Below are 15,228 nucleotides of genomic sequence, written 5' to 3'. Positions count from 1 at the left end.
ATGTTTGAAGCACAAACTGAACACACCATCCAGTGCCAGGGTCAGCCGACAACAAATTGCATTTGAAGTTGTCCCTCCTTGGTAAAATTCCTCTTCCAGGAGCCAAGTGAGAAACTGGATGTTAACAGGTGAACCTTCCAAGTTTTGAGGGCAACCAAGTTGTTGAAGGATGCTTGTTTAACTTGACTTGAAAATGAAATGTGAAGGAAATGGGATTTCTTTTGTAAGTGAAAATTTTATCAGTCATTCATTGAACTTAGAAGTATTTCCCCAAATGTTTAAAAAATACTCAGGCATAGCAACACAAGGGTATATTGTTTTTGTTCTCAAAGGACTCTCCTCTATGAAAACCAAGAAGCCCCAGTAATGAGGTCAAACTGTATTTCGATAGTCTTTGTTTTTGGAATGTCACAGTACTGCCTTTTTTTTCCCCCCAAACTGATGTACCAGTACTAGTTAAAATTCAAATTAATGGATGTTGCAAAAAAAAAGGAAAGAAAGAAAAAGGGTGTCACTCAGAATCCCTGATTTAATAGCACCTCTTAGACACTGGAAATCTTTAAAAATTGTTACATTCTCTGGGGAGAGGTTTAATTGGAAAGCAAATAAAGATATCCCAGTAGAAATACTAACGAATTGTGACCATGAAAATATATTCTGGTCCTCAAACCCCTTTACTTTTTGCTCTCCTCAAATTTTTTCTTCCAAAGAAAGTTCGGATTCCCCCAGCAAGGCTTTCTAATTCACAGACTGTCCTATCTCCCAGACTGGGTTTCAGTTTGCTTGGAAGGTTAAGTTTTTGGTTCTTGACAACCCAGGATTTTCAGTACAGCTAGTCTTCTTTTAAGTACAGTGTCTTCTAGAAAGACACTCCTGTGGCTTTTCCTTAGCCAGGAAGGCTGATCCCAAGGGGGAACTGTTAGGCATCTGTGGAGATGAAGGCTTTCCCAGGTGTTACCTACCTGGCAAAGTAGAGATGAATGGTTTACTCAGAGTTTGTTTCCATCCAGTTGAATGTAGACAATTTCATATTGAGCTGGTTTAGTAATTTATCCTCTAACAATGTCTCCACCTCCGCTCCTTTCTCTTAGATCTTTTCCCAGCCCTGGAGGAATGGAAGTCTTAGGATGGCCTTATTTGCTCTTCTCTGCTACGTTTTTGTGGTTAAGTCCCTAGAACCATCTCGTATAAGCCAGGTTCAGTTATGGCAAATGCCTGTATGGTGAAAATCACTAATTCTTTTCAGTCTTCTGTGGATAGCTCTAGGTCGAACCATATTCCAGAGAACCTGCTTTTGGTCCCTGTGGACAAAATTGTCTAGTACCGAAGCGATGGGTTTTGACCCAGGGTAGGAAGTTGAGTGACAGAGTAATTCAGAGCAAACAGTAAGTGAATGCCGCGTTTCAAAGTGAGCAGAGTGCTTGCCTGTACTTTTACCACACAGCTCCTGATACAATAGAAGAAAGGCTGTTTTCTAGGGTTTCTGATAGTTGGCTTTTAAGAAGTTGATTCAGGCATCGGTAGGAGTGGTCTGCTCATCAGTCTTGTCAGAATTAATGATTTGAGGCTGGTTTCATAATTAAAATCTAATTGAAAGAGTGGAAAAGCTGCCTGTTTGGGTGGGCATATAAAGTTCATTTGGTTAAGTCCGAGGTAAAACTGGCTGTGTGCAGTGAGCCAGATTTTAGATTTTCAGGGATTTGGCTTTCCATATTTATCAACCTTGTCTTTGCTGCGCAAATATTTTACTTTTGATAGTTACTGGAGATGGCAGTCCTGAAAACATTGCACAGGGTTTCTTAGTAATAACAGGAGATTATGTGGACAGTTTTTACATTTCTGACTTGATCAGTTGATGACAAAATGATGGCCCCTTGGTTGGTGTAAACTTAGTTGCATCCTGCTATTGGAATAATCCAATACCAGATATTTGCTGGGAGCATAGTTTGGTTCTCTTGGCCAAATTGCTCAGGGTAGAGAATCTTATTTTTCTCCCCCCTTTGTGAATTTGTATCTGTGAATTGGTGACTCAGATCCCTATTTGTAAGGCGAGTGGTGACATCTGAACGTCGGAGGTGGCAACAGGATAGGAACGAACAGTGTGGCCTTTGGAGACAGATAAGATTGTGTTTAGGCCTGGCCCTCCCTGCAGTGGGCACTGAAGATAATGCCCGTTTCTCAGGGTCATTGCGGTCAAGTGGGCATATGCAGGGCACCCACACAGTGCCTGGCATTCAGCAAAGCTTGGTTTCTTTATCTCCTTGCTGTCCCTACTAGAGAACAATTCTAAATAGAATTTATAGTCTGGTATGTAAGCAGAAGCAAGCATAACATCTGTGTTTTTGAGGGAAGTCAATTTATCTTTTCACCTCTTAGAGGTTTCTGGTTAGCTTATTTAATTGCAGGGAGACCTAGGTGGAAACTCAGTGGAAGCCATCTTGAGGCATGGCTTGCTTGCTCAACATCCTTATTACAGATGCTGAAACAGTCATGGCGTCTTGAGCTTTTGCTGATGACTTTCCTGTGTACATCTTTGGCAATTAGGATCTGAGTCTTACTACAACCATGGTAGGTCTCCTGAGAACTGAGAAAGCAGGGCTGTGGCACCTAACCCATTGCTGACTGGTCACATCACTGTAAGCAAGCCCTTCACATCCCCTCTCCAGAGTCTCGGGAAATAAGCAAGGCCTGTTCCAACTCCCAAGATTTTCCTACCCTTGAGAATTTGGCTGAGTCAGTTAAGGGTTGTTTTTTTTTTTTTCCATGCAGCAGCCAGGCTTGTCCCGTGCTTTTCTTGGAGCAGAAAAGTTTTCAGAGTGTGCAAGGAGCTCTTTTCTCTTGAGGACTTTATTTAGATTTGGGCAAAGATTGTTTCTGTCTGTAGCAGGCCTCAGATTTCCTTCCCATGTCTGACATCTGCAGCTTCTGGCCATGGTCACGGGTTGCTGCTGCTACTGCAGCACTGGTGTCTTAAAAATGAACTGCAAGGTTAGACTGAGTAGCTGGATCACAGGCAGATCCATCATTAGCTGAGCACCTGGTTCCCTCATCCCTGTTGTCCCTGTCGAGTGACCCCAGAAACCATAAATTCCAGAAGCATAAAGGTTAGTACAGCATGGATTCCGTTTGTTCCCTCTAAGCCAGAGTTGGTCCTCTTCTGGTAGAGAGATCATGGCTAACAGTGGACAGTGTAGACGTGGGAGTCAGGGCAATCATGTGTGACTAGCAATCAGTGACTGCTAATCTTCCAAAAGTGTGATAGTCTGAAGGTGAGAGATTATCTGCCAGGAACCTTCTGAGTGCTTCTCATGTGATAGCACCCCAGCCCAATGCTGAAAATTTTGGGTTTTTTATTTAAGATGTTTATTAGAGAACACAGAGCATGCTGAGAACATGGTGGGGGGAGGGCAGAGGGAGATTCAGGCTCCCCACTGAGCAGGGAGCCTGACTTTGTGCTCTATCCCTGGGTACTGGGATCCTGTCCCGAGGGGAAGGCAGACACTTTACTGAGTCTAGGCGCCCCTACACTGAGAATTTGAAACAGAAATGAGGTCACTTGTCCAAGGTCACAGAGCCTAGTGGGTATAGAGGCAGAGTTAAAACCCGGGCAGTCTGTACCCAGACCTAAGCTCTATACCTGTATGCTGTCCTGGAGACGCCGTTTTCAAACTGCATTGTTCAGCCATTAGTAGGATATGAAGTCCTGTTTATTGATTTGTCTCCTGCATTTGAAAAACAAGGAAAGGAGAGAGGATAGAAAAAGCAGAGTATAGTGGAGTTTTAAAGCCGCTTAATAAAACTTGTTTGAGAGGAATGTAGAGGAGGAGATGTCAAGGTCAAAGTTTAAAAGCCACTGCTGGATGGGCGCCTTCGGCCCAGGGCATAATCCTGGAGACCAGGGATCAAGTCCCACGCTGGGCTCCGTGCATAGAGCCTGCTTCTCCCTATGCCTGGGTCTCTGCCTCTCTCTCTCTCTCTTTTCTCTTTGTCTCTCATAAATAAATAAAAATCTTTAAAAAAAAGAAAAAAAGACCACTGCTGATAGGGTAGGTGGGCAATCTTTAGATCTCTGATGAAAGCCTACCCATCTGTTTTTTTTCCCCCTAAGTAAAGTTTTATTGGAACAAAGCCATGCCCATTAATTTATATGATCTGTGGCTGCTTTTATGCTGAACAATAGGGTTGAGTAGTTGAGACAGAAACTGTATGGCCTGCAAAGCCCACAGTATTTACTCTTTGGCCTTTTAAAGAAGTTGCTGGCCTCCACATTGGTATGATATGCCTACTCCCTGCACAGCAGCTGCCATGATTTTTATTGTGGCAGAGGTAGTGGGAGAGCATGGGAGGGAAGATAGGTATTCCCTTTAAAGTTGGTCCTGAAGATGCCTGGCTGGCCCTGTTAGTAGAGCATGCATCTCTTGATCTCGGAGTGGTGAGTTTGAGTTCCATGTTGGGTGTAGATTACTTTAAGGAAGAAAAAGTAGGCCTCAGAAAGAGTGGAGGTGTGCTGCCTCTCCATGACCTGGTGCGGCTCTGTCAGCCCCGTGTTCTTCTCCTTCCAGTCCATGTAGAGGCCCAAGCCTGGGCATTTGAACCTTTAACTGAAGGGATTTTCATTTATTAGAAGTAACTGGAGACTTTTTAAACCTAGTGTGGAAGCAGATCCCAGCTAACACATCCCTGTTGAGGCCCGACCCCAGAGAGCTGGGGCCAGATGTGTCACTTGGCTAAATGTGCATTGCAGGTGACTCTGGTTATAGCCCTCCTCGTTTTCCTAACAGACTTCAAGGCTTAGGTTTCCTTGGGATTCTAGGCCTTGTCATTTCGTGGCACAGCAGAGCAGTCTCAGGACCATAGCTTATTGGCAATGGAAATGGGCCGCCTCCCTGGGAGTGCCAATTGGTGGCCACTTTACTTTGACTTTGGTTGATGCATCAATCACATTCGGGCTTTTGTCCCTCTCTGGCCTCTCATGAGGCCCTCGATAAGCATTCGGTGAATGAGTTTTCGGTTAAAGACAAACCCCTCAATCACCTTGGAGTTTTAAGTAATCCAGGGTACTGCCTGGGAAATGGTCCGGTGTCTATATTGATGCCACTGACAAACAAGGTGTGCAGAGCTGATGTTGATGCTGGGTTTGTGTGGAATATATCCCGAGCACCCAGACAGTCTGAGCCTGGCCCTTTGCTGGGCCCTCAGAAAGTCCAGTCACTCCCATCTTCTAATGTGCCCTCCAGGAGCCCACAGTTGACTAGAAGTTAACGAAGAGTTGCATACAGAACATTACAGTTCTCCTAAAATTCTTTTTTTTTTCTTTTTTTTTTTTTAATATTTTATTTATTGGGACGCCTGTGTGGCTCAGCGGTTGAGCACCTGCGTCTGGCTCAGCGTGATCTGCGGTCTCAGGATCAAGTCCCATATCAGGCTCCCTGCCTGGAGCCTGCTTCTCCCTCTGCCTACGTCTCTGCCTTTCTCTCTGTTTTTCATGAATAAATAAATAAAAATCTTTTAAAAAATAAAGATTTTATTTATTCATGGGAGACACACAGAGAGGCGGAGACCTAGGCAGAGAGAGAAGCAGGCTCCATGCAGGGAGCCCAATGTGGGACTCAATCCTGTGACTCCAGGATCATGCCCTCATCTGAAGGCAGACGCTCAACCACTGAGCCACCCAGGCATCCCTCTCCTAAAATTCTTTAGTCATATATGAACAAGCAATCTTAGTAATCCAAGGCCCAGTTTCTTTCAAGTTGAAAATATCAATACTTTTAGTCGGATGTACATTGAGCGGAACCAAATTGATGTGTTCAGGAAAAGTTACAAGGAAAGGTCTCGGTTCACAAGTTCAGGGATTTGATTTTTCTTTCTGGAATAATAGAAATCAGCCCTCCCTGGATGAGAACCAGTATCTCTCTAGCTGTAAGCAGTCTGAAGCATGGTTGGCATGAGAAGGTGGTTAAAAGAAACTCTCTGTTGCTGAGAAACCAGTTTCAGAGGTTCATCTGACAGGAGGAACTTGGATCAGAGAGATAGATGCCTTTATCCAGAACAGGGGCTGTGTTCAAAGTGAGCGGGAGTGGAAGAAGAGCCACTCATGCAAATGAAATGACCCTTGACTCCATGAGACTCCTCTAGCAGGCCAGGTTTCTTCTCAATCTGTTTGAAGCTCTGTAGAATTGCCCTGCCTAAGAGGTTTGTGTGCTTGGACAAACCCCAGTGTGGATGCCACATACTTTGGAATAGAGTGTTCTTTCTGGTATTGGACAGCTTTGGAATTTCCTTCCTTGGGATTCCCATTGTTTTCTGTCTGGGGAGAAGACTTTTTACTTGGGTTTTAGCTAGGATTCCTTGGACCTTTGTGTGCCTCTCTTATTCCTTGAACTATCCAAAGATGTCTGGTCAGATTTTTGAACGCCTCAGTTCCCTTTATTCGATGTTGGAAGAACTGTATTGGCCTTGTGTCTTTGCATGACGTTCATTTCTCCTGCTAAGGGCTTATTCTGGGCCAGCGTAGTGCTAAGCTCTTGATTTACGTGGTCTCAGGAAATCCTTCCCCTGTGAATTCCATCCCTCCCAGAGGTTCTGTTGCTGTCTTCACTTCACAGTTGAAACCCAGGGCACAAGAGTGTTAAGGACCTCACCCAATGTGTTAATACCTCACTTTAGCCTTTCTTGAGATATTGGATTTAGTTTGCTTTCTATTTTATTTTTGCTAGCCCAGTTACAAATTTCACGGCAGGCGTTTTGTCTTTTGGCCTGTTGAGTTAATTATTCTTTTCCAGATAATTTCTAAATATCTCAAGGGTAGAGGTTAAGAGTTGGACCTGGAGTCAGAGAGTCCAGGACTTGTTTCACTTTTGCTTCTTTCTGCTGTGACCCTATAAGGCAGTTTTCCTTTCCTTTCCTTTCTTTTCCTCTTTCCTTTCTCCTTTCCTCTTTGCTTTCTCCTTTCCTTCCCCCTTTTGTTTCCTTCCCCTTCTTTTCCTTTCCTTTTCTTTTCCTTTTTCTTTTCCTTTCCTATGAGAGAAGCAGAGACATAGGCAGAGGGAGAAGCAGGCTCAAGGAGCCTGGTTGGACTTGATCGCAGGACCCTGGGATCATAACCTGAGCCAAAAGTAGATGCTCAACTACTGAGCCACCCAGGTACCCCTATAGGCAGATTTCTTCTCTTCTCTCAGCCTGTCCATAAGACAGGCGGCCAAGGATCCAGAACCAATGTAGATTTGTTACTGTGCTTCAGCGTGAGACAAGCAGAAGTGAACTCATTAGTAGTATGGTACCTGGCATGGAGGTTGCTAATACAGAATACTTATATATATATAAATATATATATATATATATTTTTAAAGATTTTATTTATTCATGAGAGACACAGAAATAGGCAGAGACATAGGCAGAGAGAGAAGCAGGTTCCATGCAGGGAGCCCGATGTGGCACTCTATCCCGGGACTCCAGGATCACGCCCTAGGCCGAAGGCAGACACCCAACCACTGAGCCACCCAGGTGTCCCCAGAATGTTTATCATGAATACTGTCTTCTGCTTTTGGTATATATGACCCTGAGGTTTCCAGGCAGGTTTTGTCATTGAAGAAATCAGGGCAGAGAGGTAAGGACTTGATGAGGTGATTGAACCTTGCCCTATCCCACTCGCGACCCCAGACTCTGTCTACTTTGCTGAGGTTGTCCCCACTCAGGCCGGCCTGCCTGCCTGCCTGCCTTTCTTTCTTCCGTTTTTTTTCTTTCTTACTTACTGTCAAACTTAATGGAAATTTTCTAGCATTTTCAGCAGAGGAGAGAAGCCATCATCTACCCAGTTGGAACGGTTATGTCCATTTTGCCAATTTTGGGTCATCTCCCTACATCCACCATCTGCCTTGCATATTTTATTTTATTATTTTTTTTGCCTTGCGTATTTTAAAAGCAGATCCTAGAATTCACTTTATCTCCCCTGCAAACTCTTCAGTACAAGTTTCTAGCTTAAAAGTATTTTTAAAAAATAGAACCACAAAGTTATGATTCTGTCTTAACAAAACTAATAGTAGTTACTTCATATCTGAAATACCCAGTCCAGGTTCAGATTTCTCCGTTACGGCTCATACTGTCTTCTGGCAGTAGGTGTGTCCATGTCCGGGTCCCAGCACCGGGCAGGCTCTTATGCTCACGTTTAAGTGAGGGGTTCAGGGTACTGGTGGTCTCTGGGCTTCCCTTCTTCCCTAGTTGGTTTATGCTTGGCTGCTCAGATGGGGTGGTGTCTGTGACATGGTCATGTTACCATGGAAATGGTGTGATGTCACAGTGTCTTGTGCCCCTACCTGAGAATGTTGAGGGAAAGGAGACACAGAGCTCATTTGCTCTTGATTTCTGGTTGATGAACCTAGGTAGTAAGGACATTGAAAAACATGTGCAAGACCCAGAGGCTTATTTCAAGAATTTCCTGCCTCTGAAAATCCCTCAGTGAGGTTCCTCCCCACCCCCTGGGGCTGCTCCACCTCAGTGGAGGGAAAGGCTCTGTGCCTTTCGTCTTAGTAGACAACTGCCCCACTGGGTCGGATTTGGGGACTTCTGTGTTTAGGCCTGTCTTTAAACATTTGAAGAGGCAGAGCCTCTTTGTAATATTTGTAATTTTGTCCCTAGTTAATGGGTCATTCAGAGCCTACCCAGGTAATTTGTTGAGCGCTTGGGCAGTTAATGATCATAACCCTGACCTTCACATTAACCTAGCCGCCTCTTGTCAAGGGCTCTCATGATCTTCAGGTAACAGCCACTGCTCCCATGAGTTTCCATCTTTTTTTTCTCTCTTCTCTCCCTTTTTTTTTTTGCGCCCCCCCCCCCCCCCTTTTTTTTGTAAATCAGATTGATCCACAAACCCAGGGCCCCTTTCAGCTTCCATCCAGATCTCTTGTCTGGAGAATTTCCATGTTGGGAAGCTTCATTTTTTTAAGTGGCCTTTGTCCATTCTTCCTGGGGTACAGCACTCCCTGTGCTTTTCCTTCCTGGTCAGTGACTCGATTACTTTATTTTACCACCTAAGTTAGAGCTGAGGAAGGGGAGATGTTGGTTTGTCAGTTTCAGCAGCAGGATTTGTGGGGAGAGGTCGGTGCATGCTCAGTTAGGGCTAAGTGAAGCTAGAAACTAAGTTGACCAGCAGTTAGCTGTGGCCCCCAAGGGCAGTTGGCCTAGTTTCTCCATAGAGAAAATGCTTTCCATTAAGCATCTGGTCCAGTTTAGGCTTATCCATGCAGGGGCATGCTGGTGGTAATTGGTTCTTAAAACCAGTAGCTGCTTTTTATCTGGTTCTTGGTGCTTTCCTCCTGTCAAAGGCTTTGTCCTTATTATCTAATTTAACCATAACAACCCTCATGGGTGCTACAGTGATCCCATTTCACAGATGAGAAAACCAAGGCTAAGGTAACCCAAGAGCACAGCTAGGAAGCAGCAGAGCTAGCCAGCTCTGTTAACGTGGCCTGCAGGAAGAAGCCACACACCCAAATCTGTAGGCTGGTGGGTGGGGTTAGCCTACTTTGGAATCATGAGATTTCTTTGCCTAGTGCTGTGTCTGCCAAGCCCCTGGTGTGTGATGAATTCAGCATTCTCCTGTGCCCTGCAGTGGCCAAATAGGCAGCCCATAGAAGGGGCATCCAGATCTATGACCTGAGAGGAGGAGCTGGGTGTCGCCAGTTCTGTGAATGGAAATTTCAGTGCCCTGGAAGCTGAGTCTAGGAGGCACAAGACAGATTTGACCCTCTGCAAGTCATTGGCCTCTGCCCATTCCCTCCCGGGGGCCAGTTCCAAGGCCGTCCCCCAGCTTGGTTGGTTTCCCGTCCCTAATGGCTCTGGCAGGCCGACCCCAGTGCAGCCATCCTGGGATGTTGCCAGTCCAGGCTCTGGGAATAAGATCTTGCCTGCTCTGGCTGACGCTGCAGGGTTTCTTCTGCGTGCTGGTCTCAAGAGGGCTTGGCAGGTCTGGATTGAAATGATTAGCGCAATGGGGCTTCCCCCACTTTTCTTGAGGGATTATGTCACAGTCTATTAGGCGCGCTTCCTCGGTGTTTAATCCCACTCTGACATGGGTTTTGCTGGCAGTCTGTGAAGTGACACCACTGAAGCCCAGCTGCCGATTGCGAGACTGCTTTTGTGCTGGCATGTCAGTGGTCCCCAGGATTTCTGCCCCTGTCCCAGGTGGCTTGGTTTTCTTGTTGTTTCCCCCGCCCCCCAAGGAAAATAGACCCTGTATTCGTGCAGGACACTTAGCTGGGAACTTCCTGCGTGGGCAGAGGGGCACTCCTCCCCCGCCAGGTGACCAGAGGTTAGCCTCGGGCTCTGAGAAGTTTGAGAGTACTGCACAGCCAGGTAACACTGAGAATGCACAGTGGTCACTAGGGTGTCACCATCTGTGTCCTCTCTGGTCTCCTGTTTCCCTTCATCAGTCACCAGCCATTTGTTTCTGTTTGTCAGTTTCTTCCAGAACCCTCAGGAAACAAAGCTCTTAAGTATTCATGACCTGTTTTGTAAAAAAGTTGCTTGGTAGATTCTTTTTTCTTTTCTTTTTTTAAAAGATTTATTCGTAGAGAGAGTCATAGGCATAGGATAGGGGCAAGCGAAAGAGGCTCCCTGCGGGGGGAGCCTGATGGCAGGACTTGATCCCAGGATCACGACCTGAGCCATAAGGCAGACATTCAACCAATGAGTCACCCAGGCATCCCTGCATGGTAGATTCTTTCTTTTTTTTTTTTTTTTTTTGCATGGTAGATTCTTGCTGAGCCCAGATATCCTGAAGGTGTTAATAAGATAATGCAGAGAATTCCTCTTTGGCTGAACATCTCTGTAGGGTGGATTTGAATGCTGTCCACCCCTGCTTTGGGAAATCCTTTGGAATGAAAATGCTTTCTTCTGGAATCACTCTTGCTGACAGTTAAGGCTTTGGAGTTGCCCCCAGGTATTAGATGTAGAATGGCTGGCTCTTTCAGACAGGATGGCATGGGGCAGCAGGACGGGGGTGGTGGCCTCTGCTGACCTTGGCCAAGACCTTTTTCTGCCCTATCCTAGTGTCCTTGCCCTGGAGTGAGCAGAGGTGAGAGAATGTCTGGACTGTTGGCTTTTGATGAGTCCTTTTACCTCCTCTCCCTTAGAAGACCTCCTGTCTGAAACAAGAGGGTTGAAGAGGTCTTGGATGTCCCTTCTCCTCTGACAGGCTTTTCCTGATTCCAGGAGGGTCTCTCCCTATGGGAGCCTTATTTTCTTTAATCAGGGCTTCTGGGAGCCCAGGCAGTTATTGTCTGCCTGCCCTGGGCTTCTGAGTAATTTTCACCATGTCCCTCTGAGCTTTTTCCTTTCCAGACTATTGTCAAGAGTGCCGCTCTTTTTAGCTTTTCTTCATGGAAGGCTAGCCTCTGTCTCAGGGCCTTCCTCAGCTCCATAATGTCTGTCTGTATGGTCTGGCTGCCTCTCCCTGTGTTTCTCTTGAGGTGTGGTGACCTGGCCTGCCTACAGGTGTTCCCAGCAGGGATGCACATCACGTTTGCTCTCCAGTAAACCCCCCCAAGTGCCCCCACACACCCCCAACGCCACCCCCACCCCCGACCGCCCGCCATCACGGTCCTCCTCAACTTCAGCCATGCTGACCTGTAACAGCCACTCCCTCTGGTTGGTGAGCTTGCCAAAACCAGTTTCCCCAGTTGGGTGGTACTTTTACTGTGGGCAAAGCCACTCCAGCCCAGGCAGCTCCGTCCCACACCCTGTCCTGTGGGCCACACCCAAGCTGGTGCCACACCCAAGCTGGTGTGGAAGGTGCCTCACTTGTCAGGAATGCAGGCTCCTCCCAGCTTTACTCTGTATCTTCCTGTGGGGCTGACCACCTCCCCCACCCCAACCTGGCAGTTTGCAAGGAAGCCACACAAGGCACCCATTGAGGCGCCCATCGGTCATCTCCCTGATGATGCCTTTGAAACATCAGAACAAATATTGTGTCCTGCCTTGTGTATGTGAGAGCTGCTCTTGACCTCTGCTGGGGTATCTGTGGGCTTGGGGCCACTAGGGTTTTAAGCTAACCTGACCCCATTGAATTGGAATTAGGGTTAAAAGAGGCTCCTCTTGTCAGCATCCTTGACATCTGGGGAGCAGCACCACCCCGGGGGTGGACAAAAGGGGGTGGCATGAGCAACAGGGCGTGAAGGAGAATCACCAGTGTGTTTGTCTGGTAGAACCTGTGGAGGCTCTGGGGCCCGCTCTCCTAGTGAGCTTGTTCTCACACTGACCCCGGTCCCGCCTGAGCAGCGAGATCTTTTCTGCCTGAATTAATTCCCTTTGTGGTTAGCCTTTTTGGTCCTGGGTTCATCACACCACTGTTTCTGTTCTCTTCGGTCTCATTTAGGGTCCTAGTTAATAGAGAAGGAAGGAACTTTTTACATTGTCTCACATACTCTTCCATGGTCATGCATGAGGAACTCTCGGAGCTTTTTCAAGATTTGAACACTTTATTTTTTTTTATTTATGATAGAGAGAGAGAGAGAGGCAGAGACACAGGCAGAGGGAGAAGCAGGCTCCATGCACCGGGAGCCCGACGTGGGATTCGATCCCGGGTCTCCAGGATCGCGCCCTGGGCCAAAGGCAGGCGCCAAACCGCTGTGCCACCCAGGGATCCCCCACTTTATTTTTTTTAAACCAATTCCTGTACTTGTGAGAACTGTGTCTGTGGGTGGTAAAAACTGGATTCTTTTTCCAGTTGCTTTCCTTCTTAACTCTGTTTATCCCCTCACTTCTACCCCACCCTGGAGATTTATAGGTATTTAGAATGTCCTGTTGGCAGTATCGGTCATGTCTGGAGAGTGCTTTTATTTTTTAAAGTACTGGGGATGGGGGTGATGTGAGGGAAGTGATAACCAGAAGGGATACCCGGGCTCAGAGCAGTGGGGTGGGGAGGATCCATTCTGTGGGCACTCTCGCAGCTGTTAGGAGAGGGCTTTAGGAGGGCTCTGGAACCTGAGACCCTTCCCTTACCCCTTCCCTAGCTGCTCGGTTGCTCCCCGACTCCCCAGCCCAGAGCTATGCAGTTGAGGGTGTAGGTCAGGCCTTGAAACCTGGAGACCAGAGCTTATCACTAGCTCTTCTTTTTGGGGCTTTGGTAAATATGTGCTATCCTCTAGCCCAGTCCAGTCCTGACTATGGATAGGGCCCAGGAGTCTGGGGGACCACTCCCTGGTTCAGAGCCATGGCCCTGTCTCCACTGCCCACAACCCTCACCCTCAGCTCACAGGTCTCATCCGTAGGGCTGCGGCCACGCCTGTGACCTCTGGCCACTGTGCACTGGTGCATTCTGGGGTGAACGCTAGTCCATGTTTCCTCGAGACAAGCAGCCTCTGTGGCCAAGTAAGCTTTGGAAATGCTCTAACATGGGGTTGTACAGGTTTTTTGATGGTAAGACTTACAGGAACTTCCGTTAGAGCATTGAGCACTGTGAAGCCCCAGGATGGAAATTTCCTCACATCATTTGGCCACAGAGCCTTACCACTTTTCTTCTTAGAACTCTAGTCCTCTGGAGCACTTTGAAAAGTCCTGGGGTAGAGTCATCCCAATATCAGTGGCAGGACCTTTAAAATCCAGCGTTGCGGGACCCCAACCCACTGCCCCCATCCTGCTTACATGAAAGCAGGACACACAGTCCCTTTGAGGGGAGGATAGGGGTGAGACATGAGGCAGTGGCTCCCACATCCTCCCAGGGAAGGCCTTACTTACAGCACTTGGGCTCTCTGTTCCTATCAGCCCTGGCCAGCGGAGAGCCCTCAGATGGTTCCTCTCACACCGCAGGTTCACTTTGGCTTTGGGGTTGGTTTATAGGGAGGATGGTGAGTTGGAAGAAGGTGAACTGGAAGATGATGGGGCCGAGGAGACCCAGGACACCTCTGGAGGGCCCGAGAGGAGCCGGAAGGAGAAGGGGGAAAAGCACCATAGCGACTCGGACGAGGAGAAGTCTCACAGGAGACTGAAGCGAAAGCGGAAGAAAGAGCGGGAGAAGGAGAAGAGGAGATCGAAGAAGAGGAGGAAATCCAAGCACAAAGTAGGTCGGAGAAGGTGTGCTGGGGCTGGGCTGCCTGGCACCAGGCCTAGCTTAGAGCCTCAGGGCCCAAGCTTGTCTCATAGACCGGAGGGCACTCTTAAAGTGCTGTTTATTCCTTCCCCAAATTGGATAAAGAGCGTTATTTTTTTCTCTTAAAGAGTCGGTAGTTCATGCTCCATTGTTCATGCTCCATTGCTGCTAAACGCCCCTAGGCGAGGTGCTTCAAGGAGAGCGCAGAGCCCTTCTGACACATTCTAGTAGTGTCTGTCCCTGGGCTGACTCTGCCAGAGAGAGGCCCGCCTGCAGCACAGTGACTAAGTCCACTTCCCCTGTCCCTGCAGCGCCATGCTTCTTCCAGCGATGACTTCTCGGACTTCTCTGATGACTCGGATTTCAGTCCCAGCGAGAAGGGGCACCGCAAGTACCGGGAGTATAGCCCTCCATACGCGCCTGTGAGTACTTGCTCTTCAGGGGCCCCCATGATGCTGGGAGTGGGGACGGAGGACAGGCATGGATAAATAGTCCGTGTTTGCTGAGCACTACTTGTGTGCTGGGAACTCTTGCATGGCACTCCACGTGGATTTTTCAGCCTGCAAGATGAGATCCTGTTTTGTTTTTATCCCCATGTTATAGGGGAGGAAACAGACCTGGGAAACCAGCTAGGTTGTAGCCCTGTAGTGCAGGAGTTGGGGTTTGAGCCATTGGCCATGCTCTTAAGACTTCACTCTTCTTCCCATGCCCTGGGCAAGACTCAGTATGTCCCCATCTCCAAGAAAGCTCCTAATTTATCCCTGTCACAGCTGACTGTTTGCCCCACTGTTCAGAAACAACCATTTGTGGAGAATTGACTAGAGAATGAAATAGTTTTACGGGAATGAATGATCTCAAGTGCTACGGAGTCAGAAGTCAAATGTTCATCCTATCATAACACTGAACTTAGATGTGCATTTAAATTATTTGGTTTGTATGCTGTCCCCCTCACCTCCCAGCAAAACCTGTAAGAAAAATCAACATGGATTTTCAAGGTTAGATAAAAAGTGCTTTTAAAGTTATAGTAGCTGGGCAGCCCGGGTGGCTCAGCAGTGTAGTGCCGCCTTCAGCCCAGAGCCTGATCCTGGAGACCTGGGATCGAGTCCCATCCCTGCATGGAGCCTGCTTCAACCTCTGCCTGTGTC

At 47.5% G+C, this 15,228-nt stretch overlaps 1 protein-coding gene across 7 annotated transcripts in view; it reads left to right on the top strand.

Annotated features, from left to right (window-relative positions):
- The window catches only part of ZC3H4 (zinc finger CCCH-type containing 4), a 44,908-nt gene that overhangs the window by 4,279 nt on the left and 25,401 nt on the right, over positions 1–15,228 (top strand). For all 7 annotated transcript variants that reach the window (XM_026014191.2, XM_072755531.1, XM_026014190.2 and 4 more), the window contains 2 exons: positions 13,834–14,053; positions 14,395–14,505. In XM_026014191.2, the coding sequence (XP_025869976.2) occupies positions 13,834–14,053; positions 14,395–14,505 (331 nt within the window). The remainder of the gene's footprint in view (positions 1–13,833; positions 14,054–14,394; positions 14,506–15,228) is intronic.

This window comes from Vulpes vulpes, chromosome 1, assembly GCF_048418805.1.
Source record: "Vulpes vulpes isolate BD-2025 chromosome 1, VulVul3, whole genome shotgun sequence".
Taxonomy (NCBI): Eukaryota; Metazoa; Chordata; class Mammalia; order Carnivora; family Canidae; genus Vulpes; species Vulpes vulpes.
The sequence above is the reverse complement of the archived record's forward strand: the minus strand, read 5'-3'. Positions and strand labels throughout refer to the sequence as shown.